Genomic DNA, 19,938 nt, shown 5'->3' with positions numbered 1-19,938 from the left:
CGGGAGAGATTCCAGAAGACTGGAAAAGGGCAAATATAGTGCCCATCTATAAAAAGGGAAATAAAAGCAACCCAGGAAACTACAGACCAGTTAGTTTAACTTCTGTGCCAGGGAAGATAATGGAGCAAGTAATTAAGGAAATCATCTGCAAACACTTGGAAGGTGGTAAGGTGATAAGGAACAGCCAGCATGGATTTGTAAAGAACAAATCATGTCAAACCAATCTGATAGCTTTCTTCGATAGGATAACGAGTCTTGTGGATAAGGGAGAAGCTGTGGATGTGGTATACGTAGACTTTAGTAAGGCATTTGATACGGTCTCGCATGATATTCTTATCGATAAACTAGGCAAATACAATTTAGATGGGGCTACTATAAGGTGGGTGCATAACTGGCTGGATAACCGTACTCAGAGAGTTGTTGTTAATGGTTCCCAATCCTGCTGGAAAGGCATAACGAGTGGGGTTCCGCAGGGGTCTGTTTTGGGACCGGCTCTGTTCAATATCTTCATTAACGACTTAGATATTGGCATAGAAAGTACGCTTATTAAGTTTGCGGATGATACCAAACTGGGAGGGATTGCAACTGCTTTGGAGGACAGGGTCATAATTCAAAATGATCTGGACAAATTGGAGAAATGGTCTGAGTTAAACAGGATGAAGTTTAACAAAGACAAATGCAAAGTGCTCCACTTAGGAAGAAAAAATCAGTTTCACACATACAGAATGGGAAGAGACTGTCTAGGAAGGAGTACGGCAGAAAGGGATCTAGGGGTTATAGTGGACCACAAGCTAAATATGAGTCAATAGTGTGATGCAGTTGCAAAAAAAGCAAACATGATTCTGGGATGTATTAACAGGTGTGTTGTGAGCAAGACACGAGAAGTCATTCTTCCGCTCTACTCTGCTCTGGTTAGGCCTCAGCTGGAGTATTGTGTCCAGTTTTGGGCACCGCATTTCAAGAAAGATGTGGAGAAATTGGAAAGGGTCCAGAGAAGAGCAACAAGAATGATTAAAGGTCTTGAGAACATGACCTATGAAGGAAGACTGAAAGAATTGGGTTTGTTTAGTTTGGAAAAGAGAAGACTAAGAGGGGACATGATAGCAGTTTCAGGTATCTAAAAGGGTGTCATAAGGAGGAGGGAGAAAACTTGTTCACCTTAGCCTCTAAGGATAGAACAAGAAGCAATGGGCTTAAACTGCAGCAAGGGAGGTCTAGGTTGGACATTAGGAAAAAGTTCCTAACTGTCAGGGTGGTTAAACACTGGAATAAATTGCCTAGGGAGGTTGTGGAATCTCCATCTCTGGAGATATTTAAGAGTAGGTTAGATAAATGTCTATCAGGGATGGTCTAGACAGTATTTGGTCCTGCCATGCGGGCAGGGGACTGGACTCGATGACCTCTCGAGGTCCCTTCCAGTCCTAGAATCTATGAATCTATGTTTAGTTTGGAAAAGAGGAGATTAATGGGGGACATGATAGAGGTTTTCAAATACTTGAAAGGCTGCCATAAAAAAGGTGGAGAAAATTTGTTCTCTCTTGTGATATAGGGCAGGCAATGGGTTCAAACTGTAGCATAGCAGATTTAGATTAAATCTCAGGAAAAACTTCCTAATTGTAAGAACAGTAGAACAGACTGCCTAGGGAGGTTGTGGAAGCTCCTTCACTAGAAGTTTTCAAAAAGAGGCTGGACAGCCATCTGTCTTGGATGGCTTAGATAACAAATCCTGCATCTGGCAGAGGGTTAGACTACTAGATGACGCCTCTGGTCCCTTCAAACCCTATGATTCTATGAAAGCGCACTTGGGAACTGTTAGTGCACAGTCATGGAGTCCACACAGTCAGTCAGTGTGCATCAGCCTGGGGCACTGTAAATGTACACCCCAGCTTGCCGTGCATGAGCTCTCCATCTAGACAAACCCATTTGCAGAATAGAGGCTGTAGAGAACCCTACTGGGGTGTGCCTCTCAATGTAGTAAATCAACCCTTAACATTAATTCTATTTTAATACTTAGTAGAGGTGAGAAAAATATTTGGAGAAAATGACTTTCCAACAAAATGTGACTGTTTACAGGTTTTCTTTTGAAGCCATTCTACAAAATTTCAAAGTTTTCTATGCAATTGCACATAAAAATATTCTTGATGTTCATGTGAATTTGAACATGTGATATTCACTTAAATTAATTTCAAGCGGTGTTAGTTGATTGTGATTGGTCACACACTGGTTCAGTAGGGCCTGGTCCACAAACAGGTGGTTTGTTTGTTTTTGTTTTTTAACTGGTATAACTATTTGGGTTAGAAGTGTAATTTTCTTTTTATCTGAAATAGCTATCCCAGTTCAACTCTTAACGTTGAAATAGTAATGCCACTACCATCTTTTCAGTGAATACACACTATCTGGGCTTTTCTGGTGGTCCACTGCTCAGACTGAGAGGCTCCTTCTCACAACTGCTGTTTATTTTTTCCTTTTATTTTTAGCTTTGTTTCCTCTTTTCAACTGGCAATAGTGAGTGAGAAGTAGGGACACAGCCTATACACCTAAATCACTCCAGTTATTACCAACATTTGTAATTTATCTGGTAGGATTTAACCTACCACTTTATTAAAGAAAAATTTCCCATAGTGCTTCTGATAAGCATAAAGTCTCTGGGACTGCACACAGTAGCAGTGCTACACCTGTCAATAAGAAACAATAAATTCTTTGCTACCACTTCACACTAGCTGTTGGAGCTGGCTTAGAGCCACAGCAGGGTCATGGTTAGAGCTAGTCCAAATTTTTTCATAATCTTTTTCAATTATAATTTTTTGACCAGAATGAAACTTATTTTGATCAAAATTTCCCATTTTGTCACCCAAAAACCAGAAACCAACAAGTTTTTTAGTATAAATTGATGGGGCAGTTTCTTTTAAAAAGTTAACTTTTCAGTAACATTTTTCAATATTTTTTTTAAATATTTTTAAAAACGTTTTTTTCTTTTAATCAAACATCTCCAGTGTTTTTTCCACAAGAAATTACAAATAAATGGAAATGTTTAAATCTACAGAAATTTCCTGTGAAAAGTAACCGGCATTTTTAAACCAGCTCTAACGATGGCCATTCCTTCACCTCCCTCCTGATGGGGTTTCTAATACTGTTTACATGAATCCTTGTCCACTGGGACCAAAACTGTGTCTTGCACCAGTGTAATGTAAAGAGGCTCCTCCTCTGTCTGCCTTTTTGACTCTGCATAGGACTAAGAGCTTGTGTTTATTGGAGAAACAAACATCATTAAGGCAGCATCCTTCTTGATACTGGATGGTTTTAATTAACAAAAATATTAAGGACTTGATCAGTTGTTCTCCATGTCCACTGAAGGTAGCACAAGAACTAATGGACTTAATCTATAGCAAGGGAGATTTAGGGTTAGATATTAGGAAACACTATAAGCAGGGCCGGCTCCAGGCACCAGCCCACCAAGCTTGTGCTTGGGGCGGCACCTGGAGGGGGGCGGCGTGGCGCTCCGGCCGCCTGGGAGAGCGGGGCCACGGCCGGGCTCGCCGCCCGCCCCCTGGGGCTCCGGCCCTCCCCCCCCCCCGCGCTGGGGGGGGGGGCGGAGGCTTTTTTGCCTGCGGCGGCAAAAAAGCCAGAGCCGGCCCTGACTATAAGGGTAGTTAATGTCTGTAATAGGCATCCAAGGGAGGCTGTGAAATCCCCATCGTTGGAGGTTTTTATGAACAGGTTGGAAACAGCTGTCAGGAATGGTCTACATTTACTTGATTATGCCTCAGAGTAGGGGGCTGGACTTAATGACCTCTCAAGGTCCCTTCCAGCCCTACATTTCTATGATTCTATAAACGTAGATGTCTTTGATCACCTATCCTTCAGAAACTTTACACCTAATTTTCAAGTTTACGTATCATGGCCTCCTATGAATGGCTAGCTCTAACAAAGCTAATTGGAACACCAATTACAACCAAAACACTGTAATTACATTACTAATTCTGATGAGTTATGCAGTGGCAAATAAGTGATCTGAATAAATTACAAGAATTTCTCTGTCTCATTACTTTTTCATGATGAACCACAGCTATTTTATTTTCTAATTAAGATAGAGGCAATTACAGAGGATAGTCTGTCACTGCATAGAATGAAGCTGAGTCATCATCATCATCATCTTGTAAACTGCACAATGAGGGTTAAGTTGTCATTGAGCTTACACAACTGCTGCTCTCATACAATTCTAGTTAATATATGCAGCACTTCCTGCACACTATGCTGAAAATGTGGCCCTGAGTGACTGGCTACCATCAATTTAAAAATAGGGTCACCAATTTTGGTTGGATGTATTCCTGGAGGTTTCATCACATGACATAAACTTTAATTAAAGATTAATCTTTAATTCCTGGAGACTCCAGGACAATTCTGGAGGTTTGGCAACCTATTTAAAAAGGAGGCACATTTGTAAGGGGGACTGGATCATCTCTGTGCTTGAAGTAGTGGTGTAATAGTGTAACTCTGCCATTGAATGAAGTTAGAGGAGTCTTCTTCTGTGCTGCTGGAGGTAATAATGACGTGCTTGCTTTAAACAGAACCTTTCATCTAAGGTTCCAAAGTGATTTACAAACATGGATAAGTATTGCCTCCATTTTACACATGGGAAAACAGAAGCATAAAGAGATGAAGAGCCTGGTTCTACTACCCTTATTTGCCTTGTGTAGCACCTTAATCTGTGAGAAATGCCTTTTACTACAACGGTGTTTTAGTACAATAAGGTACTACTAAAGTACTGTACGGAATATTGGTGGCAGAATTGGGCCTTAAGTAACTTCACTAAATTTAACCCAGTGAATTAGTGGCAGAGCCAATAACAGGAACTGGATCAGACTCCCCCTTCCCTAGCTTCTGTCAGTGCATAATGAGCATTACTTCAATGCCAAGCACTAGTTGCTGGAGTAAGGACACCTAGGGTGTGAGCCACAAAGATACTTGGGTCCTGTTTTTAGACATAACTACGATCCATGAAACTCTGCTCAGCTGCTGCCTAACCCTGTAGGCACCTAAACTCACTCGTTCCCTGTGTTTTTGCATCTGAATGTGCTGAGAGACAGCCTACGGGATAGCGACCCTCAGGAGAGTTCACACAAAACAGCTGTGTTGGGAGGGGACAGGGTACTCACCCAGAATGTTGGAGACCACTGGTTCAAGTCCCTCTTCCTCCTGAGGGAGAGAAGGGAGTTGAATCGGAATTAGCCATCTCTCAAGGGCGTGTCCTAAACATTGGGCTATGGAGTAGTCTGATGTGAGGCTCCATCAGTCTCTCCTATTGAAGTTGTTCCCCTTTAATTGAATAAGTAAATATTAATTGGGCTAGTGACAGAGTTGGAATGATTCTATAGCCTAGTGGTTAAGGCACTCACCTGAGAGGTGGCTGATCCCTGTTCAAATGGGAGAGTACCCTGCCCACTGGGCTAAAGGTTATAAGGGAGGTCCTCTTCTCTTTTGTTTCAGGCCCTGCACACAATTTAGGCAGCCGAACACCTATCTCCCCTAGTTCGTGGCTCGCATGCAAAGACAGGTGCCTTCCTGCAGCCCAGACTTAGGTGCCTATCTCCATAAAAAGGGCAGGGCTTACCACACACCTTTCTTGTCAACATTTCCTATTGACTAGCTTAGACAGCTCCCCCCCCACCCCAGTGTGCTGGCTTTGTGGATCATACTGTAAGGCGCCTCTCTTCCCCCCATTCATTGTCTAGATGCCTAGGTTTTGTGGATCACAATTTTGTTCCTGTGATTTTTCTAGATGCTCAAAAGTTAGGCGCCATGACACTCAGTGTCAGAATGCCTAAGTACCTTTGTGGATCTGGGCCATATATATATAGCGCTTGCCTTAATACCCTCTCCACCTCTTCATGTAATTAATAGATATTTAAGTTTATTTGCTTATCACTCTGACTGTGAGTGGGTCATTACGGACGTTACTAGAAATGAGGTATAAAAACAAATACAGTGGCTTGTGGAATAATGGAAGTAAGAGTAGTCTGCATTTTGTTAACGCCTTCCACCTGAGTTCATCAAAGCTCTTCACAAGCACCATTGAAATAAGCCTCACAGCACAACTATGAGATAAGGAAATTTTATCATCTTTATTTTACAGATGAGGAAACTTAGGCATAGAGCGGTGTTTTCCCCAAGGTCACATAGGAAGTTGGTGCCACAGCCAGATGTACCATCCAGAGCAGCTGGTTCCCAGTCCTGTGTTTTCCTCCCTAATAGAGCCTCATGAATAGGGGACATCTCTCTGAATTTTCAGCACTGGATCAATGATGAACAGCTTTCTGTGAATATTCATATTGATAATTTGAGCTTTAAAAATTGATTGTCTTCACCCAGCTGTACCTGCCATGCAGAATGAACCTTTATGGGAAGTCCTAAAGTGTGATGGCAGTACAACTGGTCATCAAGATCCTGCCTAGGATCTGGTTTCTGAAAGAGCTCCACCTGGAGTCTGGTTAGTAAGCCACCAGAAGAAGGTAACTGAGATTGGGAAAATAAATTCAGGAGGATGAATTCTAAGTAAAGGTACTTGACTTTGAACTTTTGCATGGGTAAAATCACTTGGGAACACCATATGATCATTGTGCAAATAGTGTCATTTATATCCCTGCATTTTATGTAAGGTTTGATGGAGCAGTGGAAGTGAGGGCACTGGGGGGCTCAGAGCAATGATTATGGCATTTTAATAAATGCCATATGTACTAATTCATACAGTGCACCAGAGTCTTGTGCTGATGAAGTAACTGCTATGCTTACAGTTTCACTAAAACTACTGTTATCTAAATGTCACAAATCAAATCTAGCTAAATTACATTCTCATTTATGTCATCTGATTTTTATACTTGCTGCAGGCATATTTTTCTGATAAGGTAATGAAACTATAACATTGATGATTTGTTTGAGCATGCCCTTTCCCTTCAAATGCACAAATATTTCTGCAATACTTCTAGGATTATGCTATTTCTTATTCAATTTCTTGGCCAAGTTCATTTGCCCTGAGCAATATTTTTCTCTTTCCTTTAATACTTAACAGTAACATAGTTTTAAAAACAAGAATCATAAATACTTACCACTTGGCTTAGATCATATCCCCAAGGAAGAAAGAGAACTCCTGTGTTATATTTTTCCCAATGTGAAAACATAAAGTTAAGCAAGACAATGCTTAAAGATATATACATTGTGTGTACAGAAATCCCAGTCTTTCCATTATCACGTGAGCAGATAGAAAAATAAGAGAGGATGAAGATGGAGGTAGCCCAGCTATCTAGCCCATGGTCAAATAACTCCCCCAAAGGGCTACTGGACTGAGTCCTTCGAGCATGCTTCCCATCTATAGAGTCTAGAAGGGGGGGGAGCAAAAACAAAAGAAATATAATTTTGTTAGATAGATTTCATACTACTGTATGTAATAACATGGGGGAAATGTACTCATAGACCAAGAACAAATGGAGTTCTGCTCCATCAAAACTTTAGTCCTGCCCATATAGCATTGACTTCTGCCCTCATCTAAATATTTTTCTGTTACAATTCTTCTTCCTCACAAGCTTTGCCAATAGACATTTGCATTCATTACCCTGTCTCTCAATGGCCTCCCTGATATTCCGTCAAAGCACTATAGACCCAAGTCCTGCAGGAAAACATTCCTAACAGAGGGGAATAAATAACCCTAAATAATTATGTTCTACACCGGGGTGGGCAAACTTTCTGGCCCGAGGGCCACATCTGGGTGGGGAAATTGCATGCAGGACCATGAATGTAGGGCTGGGGCAGGGGGTTGGGGTGCTGGAGGGAGTGCAGAGTGTGGGAGGGGGTGCGGAGTGTGGGAGGGGGTTCAGGGCAGGGGGTTGGGGTGCAGAAGAGGTGTGGGGTGTGGCAGGAGGCTCAAGGCAGAGGGTTGGGGTGTGGGGTGCAGGAGGGGTTTGGGGGGCGGGCTCCGGCCTGGAGCCACTTACCTTGAGCAGCTCCAGGGTGGCAGCGGCGCGCAGCGGGGCTAAGGCAGGCTCCCTGCCTGCCCTGGCCCCGCACCACTCCTGGAAGTGGCCAGCCCATGTCCCTGCGAACCCTGGGGGAGGAGGGGCAGAGAGCTCTGCGTGCTACCCTCGCCTGTGGGTACCTCCCCCCAAAGCTCCCATTGGCCGCGTTTCCCCGTTCCCAGCCAATGGGAGCTGCGGTGCCCGCAGGCAAGGGCAGCACATGGAGCCCTCTGCCCTCCCTCCCCCCAGGGCCCACAGGGATGTGGTGCTAGCTGCTTCTGGGAGCGGCACGGGGCCCGGGCAGGCAGGGAGCCTGCCTTAACCCTGCGGCGCCATGGGGGTGGCAATCCCGTGGGCCAGATGCAAAGCCCTGACGGGTCGGATCCAGTCCACGGGCTGTAATTTGCCCACCCGATCTACACAATTTTACAAATCTAACCTGATTATTCTAATGTGCAGATAGACTAATCCTTTTATTACTTTCTTTAATTCTGGGGGAAAGATTTTTTTGTGTGTGTTAAAGTCTCTGAGTTAGAGTTAAATACTCATGAAAATATTTGGGATGAAGGGGCGGGTTGGGTTATTTATTTACTTAACACTTGCGAGGATTCGGATGGCTATTTGCTGGCTGAATCCTAGTAGCATCCTATAAAAAGAATAAATAATGTTTCTCTTGATCATATATTGTCAAGTCTAGTTGCTGATTTATACATACCAGTATCTTATGTTCATATCTATAGACATTTTCAGTTCATTTGTGGTGTTATTCAAGGGGGAACTTGGATCAGGACACAGGAGAGAGACTGTTTCCTTCAAATAGCCTCATGAGATCTTAAATGTCTTGAAGCCAAATGACCAGGCCTAAGAGACCTGCTTTTTTGTCTCATGTTGGTGGATGACACCTCCCAGCTGTATATTACAAAGTCATAGCATTTAAGGCCAGAAGGGACCACCAGATAATCCAGTCTGCCCACCCGTATATCACAGGCCACTAAACCCCACATCAATTACCCCTGAATTGAGCCCAACAACCAGAATTAGATCAAAGTATTATAGCCCTGAAGAGACCCAACTATCGTGTGTCACGGGCACACGTAGGATGCATCAATGCCTGAGGTCCCTGTAATGGCAGGGGAATGATTTGGTGATATACTCAGATGATCATTTCATTAAATTCATTAAGGCTGTGCAAAGAATGATCGTTATGAAATAAAACACTTCTAGCAGTGATGATGATTGGTCAGGATTATTAGCCAAAGTTACCTGATCATCAACTTCCAGAAATGATCATGCCAATCATGTATTGTGCTATAGAGCTACAGAAATCCCGGTCAGTATATAATCTTAGCACAAATTTCAGCAATAGAGTAGAAATACTGAGGCATACACAGAGACATACACAAATCTAATCTGGTGTAAAACATGAATATGAAACTGAAAGGTCAGAACATGGTTAGAATGTTGCCATGAGCACAGGAGCAGCACCAGGGTTTTTGCCGCCCTAGGCGGCAGCGCTCCTCCACAGTAATCGGCGGCAGCTTCTCCTCTGAAGCTGCGTTCTTGGCGGTGGGGGTCCTTCCGCTCCGGGTCTTCGGGGCACTTAGGCAGCGGGTCCCGGAGCGAGTGAAGGGCCCGCCGCTGAATTTCCGACGACGACTCGGAGCGGAAGAAGCCCCTCGCTGCTGAAATTCCGCAGAGGGCAGCGAAATGCCGCCCCCCACATCCTGCCGCCCTAGGCGACCGCCTAGGGTCGCCTAGTGGAAGCGCCAGCCCTGCATGAGCAGAAAAGGCAGCAAAAAGGGCAATCCTAGATTAAACTGAATCATTAAATGCACCTCAGACCAGACCTATAATGGTCATATTGTCTTTCTGGACAGACACTGGAGGATCAAGGGAGTTGCAGCATAGACAAAACTGCTCTGTGTCTTTTATTTCCCCTAGTTTCTGTAGTTGTGAGTGCCTGGGAGCTTCTTATAGAGTCAGTGGTTAAGCACCAAAGATTTCCATAAGAACCATCGCTAGTATGCATGCGGACAGGACTGTCCGATGTTCATGGTCAATCTTCTCGAGGAAAGCCTGTCTAGAGTAGTCAGGAGGGCGTTAAACTAATAATAACAGTGTAAGATAAAAATAGGGTAGATATGAACACTCTATGCAAAATTGAAATGTTGCGAACAAAATTAATCAAGGAAGCCAAGGACATGAAGAGAAGAAATTCTTTAATTGCCTAGACACCAATGCTAGAAGCCAGGATAACAAACAAGAGGAATTGGAATTGCTCATAAATTTGATGTAGTTGCTATTACAGAAATCTGGTGGGGATGATTCACACTACTGGAATATTAAAATCAATGATTATAACCTATTTAGGAAGGATTGAGATGACAAAAGGGGAGGAGGGATAGCACTCTGTCAAAAATGGCATTACCTGTTTCCAATTCATTGATACCTCAGAAGAAAATGATCTTGAATGCTTAAGGATCAATGTCCTAACAGATAAAGCATAAGATGCAGTATTAGTATGTGTCTTCTGCAGACCACAAAATGACACAGGGAACAGAATGATCACCTCCTTACGCACCTATTTATGATGTGTAGGAAAAAAAGCTGTGTGATCATAGGGGACGTCATTTTGAGTGACCTATATTGGAGGTATCATGCTCCCAGTACTAAAAGATCCTTGGAATTTCTAAATATTATAGATGACAATTTCCTAATCAAAAAGTGTTGCGTCCAACACGGAGAGATTCTATATTAGATCTTGGCTTGACAGATAACGGGGAACTGATCACAGAACTAAAAATTAATTGTAATTTAGGTACAAGTGATCATGATTTGATAATATTTATAATGTGCAAACAGAAAAAAGTCCAAACAAGAGAGATACACACTTGGCGCTTTAAAAGGGCCAATTTCACAAAGCTGAAAACAGTTCTGAGCCAAATCAACTGGGAAGAAGAATTTAATCAGAAAAATGTGAATGATGATTGGAAATTGTGAGTTTATTTATATATATATAACAAATGGAAGAAAGGGGAAGTTAATAATAATGAATATAAATCAGAAGCTAGGAATTGTAGAAAATTGACAAGGGAAGCAAAAGGGCACAAGGAGAAATTTATTGCCAGCAGAGCTAAGGACAATAAGAAGGAGATTTTTAAAGATACTAGGAACAAAAAGAATCTCAACAATGGTATTAGTGCATTACTAGATGAAAATGGCATAATTATAAATAATAATCCAGAAAAGGCAGAAGTGTTCAATAAATATTTCTTTTCTGTATTTGGGAAAAAACAGATGATATAATCATATCATATGACCACACTCTTTCCATTCCACTTGTATCTCAGGAGGATGTAAAATAGCAACAATCAAAGATAGACATTTTTTAAATCAGCAGATCTGGAAAACTTGCATCCAAGAATTTTAAAAGAGTTGGCTGAGGAACTCACTGGACCATTAATGTTCTTCAAGAAGTCTTGGAAAACTGGGAAAATTCCAGAAGACTGGACACAAGTTCATGTTATGTCAATATTTAAAAAGGATAATGGGATATCCAGGGTAATTATAGGCCTGTCAGTCTGACATCGATCCTGGGCAAGATAACAGAGCATCTGATACAGGACTCAATTAATAAAGAACTAAAAGAGGGTAATATAATTAATGCCAAAAAACATGGGTTTATGGAAAAGAGATTCCGCCAAACTAACTGGATATCTTTTTTGATGAGATTGCAAATTTGGTTGACAAAGGTCATAATGTTGATGTAATATACTTCTGTAAGGCATTTGATTTGGTACCTCATAACATTTTGATTAAAAACTTAGAATAATATAAAATTAACATGGTACACATTAAATGAATTAAAAGCTGACTAACTGATAGGACTCAAAATATACTTGTAAATGAGGGATCATCATTGAACAGGTATGTTTCTAGTGGTGTCCCACAGAGATCAGTTCTTGGCCCTATGCTACATAATATATTAATGACCTGGAAAAAAACATAAAATCATCACTGATTAGGCTTGCAAATGACATACAAATTGGGGGGTGGGGTGGTAAATAATGAACAGGACAGGTCACTGATTCAGAGCAATCTGGATCACTTGGTAAAAGGAAACAATATGCGTTTTAATATGGCTAAATGTAAGTGTACACAGCTAGGAACAAAGAACATAGACCATATTTACAGGATGGGGGACTCTGTCCTGGGAAGCAGTGACTCTGAAAAGGATTTGGGGGCTGTGGTGAATAATCAGCTGAACATAAGCTTCCAAAGCAATACTGCAGCCAAATGGGCTAATGCAATCCTTGAATACATATACAGAGGAATCTTGAGCAGGAATAGAGAGGATCTTTTACCTCTGTTTGGCACTGGTGTGACTGCTGCTGTAATACTGTGTCCCGTTCTGGTGTCTACAATTCAAGAAGAATGCTGATAAATTGGAGAGGGTTCAGAGAAGAGCCTCAAGAATGAATAACGGATTAGAAAACATGCCGTATAATGACAGGCTCAAACAGCTCAATCTATTTTGTTTAATAAAGAGATGATCAAGGGGTGACTTGATTCCAGTCTGTAAGTACTTACATGTGGAACAAATATTTAATGATGGGCTCTTCAATGTAGCAGAGAGAGGTATAACACAATCCAATGGCTGGAACTTGAGGCTAGACAAATTCAGGCTGGAAATAAGGCATACATTTTTAACAGTGAGAGTAATTAATCACTGAAACAACTTATCAAGGGACATGGTGGATTCTCCATACCTGGCAATTTTAAAATCAAGGCTGCATGTTTTTCTAACAGATCTGCTCTAGGAATTATTTTGGGGAAGTTTTACGGTGTGTGTTATACAGAAGGTCAGACTAGATGATCACAATGATCCCTTCTGGCCTTGGAATCTATGAATCATTCTTAAGAAAAGGCAAATGTTTAAGACAAAGCTGTCCCATTCTGAAACATCTTCCCCCACTAAAATAATACACCCAAAGGTAACAATGAAATTATTTTTTTAAGAAAGCCGAGGACTGTAGTCAGTATCACCGACAGCAATGTCAGTACTTAGTGACAATTTCCCAAGAAAATGTTTTGGTGTTGTCACGCTGCAAAAAAATTGTGCTTGCATTTGTAAGGGAGATGAGCTAGTTATCAAGGCTGCAGTTTACCAATATGGAAAGTTTCAGAATGTTGGTTTAAAACTACATCCTACGGGTGTTAAACATTTTCAGCACATTATCAAATACCTATATACCTCTACCCCGATATAACGCGACCCAATATAATATGAATTTGGATATAACGCGGTAAAGCAGTGCTCCGGGGGGGCAGGGCTGCACACTCCGGCGGATCAAAGCAAGTTCGATATAACGCGGTTTCACCCATAACGCGGTAAGATTTTTTGGCTCCCAAGGACAACGTTATATCAGGGTAGAGGTGTATTTCAGTACTTTGGGAATAGGCCAGCAATTTATTCACAACCTTTTATTGTTTTAATTACAACATACTGGACAAAACAATATGTAGATATGAGATTTGCAAATTCTCTTTTCATACTTTACCTAAAGCATAAGCACAAAAGGTGGTACAAGCACCAAACAGCCATACCCATGTTGGAACAATTCCAGGACTGGCACCTGCAAGATATGGGGTGAGTGGAGGGGTGGGAAGGAATAACAGTGGTTATAACTAATGAAATCCACCTAAAAGTCTTGTGTGCAATAGCAGATGTATATATGTGTATGTGCATATCCTCATTATGTGAAAAAGAATTAAAACAAGATATTTTTGTGAACTGGAAGCAATGTGCACCATCAGCAATCTATATTGATTACACTTCACTGAATTTAGTGGGATAATGGAGGCCCAGGGTATTTACAAGTACGTTCATATTGTAAAAGGGAAAAAATATACAATAGATTATTGCAGCTGAAGTGATTACAACATTGTATTAAAGTAATGAAAATAGGGCAAAAATCTTCATTCAGGTTCTGTGCAGACCACTCATCAACTAATTAGTTAATATTTGTGCAATGCACTGTGTAATTTTTAAGTTCTTAGTAACGTATTGTTCTTAGTAACATAAATGAGATCTTTGTGCAGTTTTACTGTACAGATCAGAGAGGAAAACTTTGCCCATAGGCTAGAAGGAACATAGTAGACATAGTTTCTCTTGATTTTTGGAAAGATGCTTGATACAGTGATTCTTGATATTCTTGCGTTTAAACCGGGGACAAATATGAATTGTATAGAACTACAAGATGGCTACAAAACTGCTATTTTTTTTAATCCTTGTTTATTTAGAGCATTAGGTCCCTGCCCAAAAGAGCATGCAATCTAAATTAGACATAACCCGGCGAGGGTATCCCAACAATAAATGTTCATATATACAAACCTTTTCAGTTTTCTTACAGTCTGGCTGGTGCAGTAGGAAGCACAGCACCAGGCACAGAAATAATGTGCAGCTCATTTAACACAACCCAGGCAAATGGCTCTGTGGTCAGTGTGGTAAATGTTGTTCTTCCCAAATTGGTCTACAGACCCAGGCGAAAATCCATTAGTACAAATTGTGATTGTTGACGTCATCCTTGAAATCGGAGTGAGTGGTATTAGTAATTCAGCCCATTATACAGATAAGTTTGGATTTGGATCCTGAGAAAATGTAGATCTAAATTTGTCAGGCGAGAGCAGGTGTTTTGAATCCGTTTCTGTAGCTTTGTATTTGGCCTGAAAAAGACTTGAATTTGGAGGTGAAACTCACTTATTTTGATATCAGAAAAGAAAGGGAAATGAATACTGGTCTGGACACAGATCTTAGATATTATGGTCTCTGAGGTAAATGAAAAAACTCTATGGAAGGCATGGGTTTTTCTTTTTTTTTTATCTTATTTATGAATGACTATGGCATTAGAATCCTGTGATAGTGCCTAATCCTGCACCACTGAATTCAATGGGAGTTTTGACTTTAATGGGTACAGGATCAAACCCATAATGTAAAATTTCAGCTAAATGATCTTCTGTGAGTCTTTGCAACTCACAGCCCTGATCCTGCAATGAGATGTGGGCAGGCAGGCCCCACTGCATCCGCATGGAGCCCCACTGAAATCAATATGGCTTTGTGTGGGAGGAGGCAGGCAGGTATCTTGCAGGAATGTGGTTTGAGTAGCTCTACAGTTCTAAAAACCAAATGGATATAATTACCTGATGCAGTGTAGTCCCAGTCATAAAAAGATAACAGAAAATAATTAATTAAAATCATCAGAAATCCAGAGAAGGTTAACAAGTTAGGAGCAATCCACAGAGGCACTATCTGTAAAAATATTTAAAAGAAAAATCACATTGATGTTAAGAAGCCATATTTTAACAGAACACGTCACAACATTTGTAATAAAGAGAAGTATGTGTTAATAAATCAAGGGTTTCTATAGGTGCAAAATCAGCAAATATTTCACAATTTTAAAGATTCCTCAATTTTTTAAATTAAAAAGTTCTGGAAAATATGCAAGAAATTTTCTTCTTAAATATTGTCTTTTTTGCCTAAATCTTTTAGTGACATTTTTAATAAATAATGTAGTTTAGAAATGTTCTATTTCATGCATTATACATATTTAATTATGGTCCTTGTTCTCCCAAGTGCTACATTGAAAGTTTCTCATGCTTTTAGACACTAGAAAAGCAAGAAGACTGCAGTTACCACAGTGTGGTAACTCAGCATCCAGGCAGCACTGTAACAATCTTCCAAAGGACTCCACTCCCATACTGTAATAAGTAATTCTACAGGCAGAAATTCTGCAACCCCTTCTTTTCTATAAATAAACACTTTCAGATGTGACACACCCACAAAACAGTATGACTTTATAGGGGGGTACCTCTTATAAAATGAACTCCCTGAAGCAAAAAGATCTTTCTGCTCCCCTGGGATATAAATGTTCTGCACATAGTCCTCCCTCAAGGTATAAAGATGGCTTGCATACATATGCTGTAGTTTGGCTCCTCTTCATATGCTGTCTCATTATAGGAAGGGTCTACAATGGACACATGCATAACAGAAATGCTCCTAGCACATTGTAAAATCATGGCATAAAGCCAGTCTTCCTCCACTTTCTGTTTTTTCATGATAATCAGTGGAAAGTGAACAGATGTCTAACCAAGAATGTTTATGACATCCAAAAAATGTGTAATAAATGAAAGTAACATACAGTGATACTATCAGACATGATACCGTACCTAAGAAATATGCACTCACCAGCTAGTAATGCTCAGAACTCCCAGATGAATCTCCTACCTACATGGATATCTTGGCTGCTCTGCTAATATTCAGATAAATGCGTAAACCAGCTACAATAAGGTAGTTTTCTTTCTCTTCTTGGGATATGAATGTGTCTGCCTTGCTCTATAGCTATCTCTCCTTCAGTGCTGGATTCTCCTCATGTCTCTCATAATGCAGTAAAAGTGTGTACATAAACGCAGGGTGAGCTGACAAGTGGATGCTTTCCTTTCTGTTCTGGAATACACAGATACATGTGCCATAAATAGGGTTAAACTGGCACACGAAAAGCTAGACCTAATTCCTAAGCATCCATATTCATACATTTTTTATAGACCATCACACTTTGTTCTTTACTTGACTGGCTCTGCAAGACTTTTTTTTTTTTAACTGCTCTAGGGCACAAGGAAGAGAGGAAATATAGTGCAGTGGGGTTTCTTTGGCTTCATGGATTAAAAAAATACAGAATTTATTCGTATCTTGTGTATATGAATGTATGTAAGTATGGCAAATTGTATAGGATAGCTGAACCAAAAGGAAAGAGATTTCTCAGTCCTCCAAAGGCATGTTTTTATTACCCAGTGTTTAATAAACAAATTTCAAGCAATTTATTTAATTTCTAATAACATTCCTAAAACTCTCACTCATCTCTCTACTGTGATGTACCTTTCTGGTCACATCAAAGTCAAATGTCATACTGTGAGATGTAGGTTCAGTATTATTTGCTAGATTATTGCTTCTAGCCCAGTTCTTGTATTTACTATGGATACAAAACACAAAAATAAATAATCTGAATAAATAAAGGTGGTTTGCAAAATTTACCAGCTAAGGATAATATCTATTCACTTACCCTTACCATTATGATACAATTTTACTTGCTGTTAGAAAAAAAAATTACTCCCTTTGTGAGCAAGTGAGTAAAATTTTGTAGGGCTGAGTGAGAGGAGCTGCAGTCAAACCTATTCTCAGTACTCAGAATATTCAGTACTTAAAATATTCATCTGGTTCTCACTAGTCCTAGTTGGCCAACTAAGTTTTGGAACAGAGCAAAATGTCTATAGGTCTACTGGTTCTGTGGCTTGGCTCCTGTAGAAACAACCAGAAACCAGTCAAACAATCTTAATGGACTCTACTGAAATTTCTACTACATACTGGATCCCCCATTTTGGCTGTGCATTCCCACGTCCTCTACAGGAGTTAACAGTGGTCAGTCTAGCATTAAAGAGATGTTGTCATCTAAAACATGGCCCAAGGTGTATGATTTTAAAAAGAAACTTTTACAAAAGCTAAGAACAATAGAAATAATTCTATGATTTTTTTTATTCCGGTGGAGGCAGGTTATTTTTTTAAAAAACCCACTATCCTGCATTGCTCCAGATTAGAACTGATAGTGAAAATAACTAGGAGCAAAAGTGAAGCTGACTATCTTCATTGCTGAAGCTGAAAGAAATGCAAAGAGTAGAGAGGCTCCCACTCCAGAGATTTTCCCACTCTAGACCCAAAGTTTGAGGGAGGTTTCATTCCACTATTCTGGTTTGGGCCCATCTTTAGCAGAAAGATGTCATGTGCAATGGCAAGCCCAAAGGCAAGAATTTTTAATGAATCCATAAATTTGGGGGGTTGTACCTTATGACTGGAGAACTGCAAATATAGTACCTATATTTAAGAACATTTTTTTTAAAAGTGATCTGGCAAACTACAGGCCCATTAGTTTGACCTCAGTTGTGTGCAAGGTCTTAGAACAAATTTTGAAAGAGAGAGTAATTAAAGACATAGGATAATTAGGAATAAGATACAACATGGTTTTACAAAAGGTAGATCTTGCCAAACTAACCTGACCTCTTTCTTTGAGAAGATAACAGATTTTCCAAACAAAGGAAATGCAGTACATCTAATCTACCTGGATTTCAGTAAAGCATTTGATACAGTTTGTAGCCATGTTAGTCTGGATCTGTAAAAAGCAACAAAGTGCCACAGGACTCTTTGTTGCTTTTTACAGTTCCATATGAGAAATTATTAGTTAAATTGGAGAAGATGGGGATTAATACAAGGATCGAAAGATGGACAAGGAACCGGTTAAAGGAGAGACTATAATCATATTGAAAGGTGAACTGTCATGCTGGAGGGAAGTTACTAGTGGAATTCCTGTAGGTTCATTCTTGGAATCAGTCTTATTTAACATTTAACATGTCCCCAAAAATGGGAGTGTGCTAATAAAATTTGTGTCTGACACAAAGTTGGGAGGTACTGCCAATATGGAGGAGGATCAGAATATCATACAAGAAGATATGGACTACCTTGAAATCTGGAGTACTAGAAATAGGATGAAATTTAATAGTGCAAAATGCAAGATCATGCACTTAGGGACAAACAACAAGAGCTTTTGTTATAAACTGGGGACTTACCAATTGGAAGCGACAGATGAGGCGAAAGACCTGGATGTACTGGTTGATCCCAGGATGACTATAAGCTGCTACTGTGGTATAGCCACGAAAAAGGCTAATGCAATCCTAGGTCACATTAGGTGAGGTATTGCCACTAGAGATAGGTTAAATAGGTCTTACCCGAGTTTTTTGAGAGCAGACTTAAGGAGCTTGACTTGTTGATTTTTAGCCTAACCAAAGCCTGAAGGGAGATATAATTGCTTTCTATAAATGCATCAGAGGGATAAATACCAGGGATGGAGAAGAGTTATTTAAGTTAAGGGTCACTGTTGGCACAAGAACAAATGGATATAAACTAGCCATCAACAAGTTAAGGCTTGAAATTAGATGAAGGTTTCTAACCATTAGAGGAGTGAAGTTCTGGAACAGCCTTCCAAGGGGAGTAGTGGAGGCAAAAAACATAACTGGCTTCAAGACTGAGCTTGATAATTTTATGGAGGGGATGGTATGATGAGGTTGTCTACAATGGCATATGGTCCATCTGTGTCTACTACTAGCAAATACCTCCAATGGCCAGAGATGGGACACTAGGTGGGGAGGGTTCTGAGTTATTACAGAGAATTCTTTCCCTGGTGTCTAGCCGGTGAGTCTCTCCTGCATGCTCCGGGTCTAACTGATCATCATATTTGTGGTCAGGAAAGAATTTTCCTCCTAGGTCAGATTGGCAAAGACCCTGGGGGTTTTCTTGCCTTGGGGCCCGAGTCCCTTGCTAGTCTGAACTAGAGTAAATGGTGGATTCTCTGTAACTTGAAGTCTTTAAATCAAGATTTGAGGACTTCAGTAACTCAACCAGAGGAGATGGGCCTAGTGCTGGCATGGGTGGATGAAGGTCTCTGGCCTGTGATGAGTAAGAGGTCAGACTAAATGATTATGATGGTCCCTTCCAGTCTTATAGCCTACGGAGTCTAAAGTCAACAAAAACCAGAATCAGTCAAAAGTAAATGAAGTTTTGAAAATTCTAGTACACCAAGGTGGTGTTAGGAAGACAGGCCAAGATATTTTAAAATATATATTTATATGATTTTTAACTTGACAGGGTCCCTTTAAGCTCCATGGCAACAGGCTGCAGAATGTAACCTTCTTTCTATGGAGGCCATAGAGTGAAGCTGTTCCTCAGTTCCCATTCTCTCCCTCCAACTTGAGGTGCCCCAGAATACCCATGGAGTAACAAACACTTGTTGCCAGTATAGGGGAACTTCTGCAGGCTTTGGAGCATAGGGAA

The 19,938-nt window shown here is 40.6% G+C and overlaps 1 protein-coding gene across 1 annotated transcript in view; it reads right to left on the bottom strand.

Annotated features, from left to right (window-relative positions):
- LOC135874437 (ethanolaminephosphotransferase 1-like) overlaps positions 1 to 19,938 on the bottom strand; it is a 77,549-nt gene that overhangs the window by 34,644 nt on the left and 22,967 nt on the right. The window contains exons 3-5 of the mRNA XM_065399255.1: positions 15,207 to 15,315; positions 13,568 to 13,642; positions 7,104 to 7,372 (exon numbers count right to left, since the gene is read on the bottom strand). Of these exons, the coding sequence (XP_065255327.1) occupies positions 7,104 to 7,372; positions 13,568 to 13,642; positions 15,207 to 15,315 (453 nt within the window). The remainder of the gene's footprint in view (positions 1 to 7,103; positions 7,373 to 13,567; positions 13,643 to 15,206; positions 15,316 to 19,938) is intronic.

Source organism: Emys orbicularis, chromosome 2 (genome assembly GCF_028017835.1).
Source record: "Emys orbicularis isolate rEmyOrb1 chromosome 2, rEmyOrb1.hap1, whole genome shotgun sequence".
Classification (NCBI taxonomy): Eukaryota; Metazoa; Chordata; order Testudines; family Emydidae; genus Emys; species Emys orbicularis.
The sequence above is the reverse complement of the archived record's forward strand: the minus strand, read 5'-3'. Positions and strand labels throughout refer to the sequence as shown.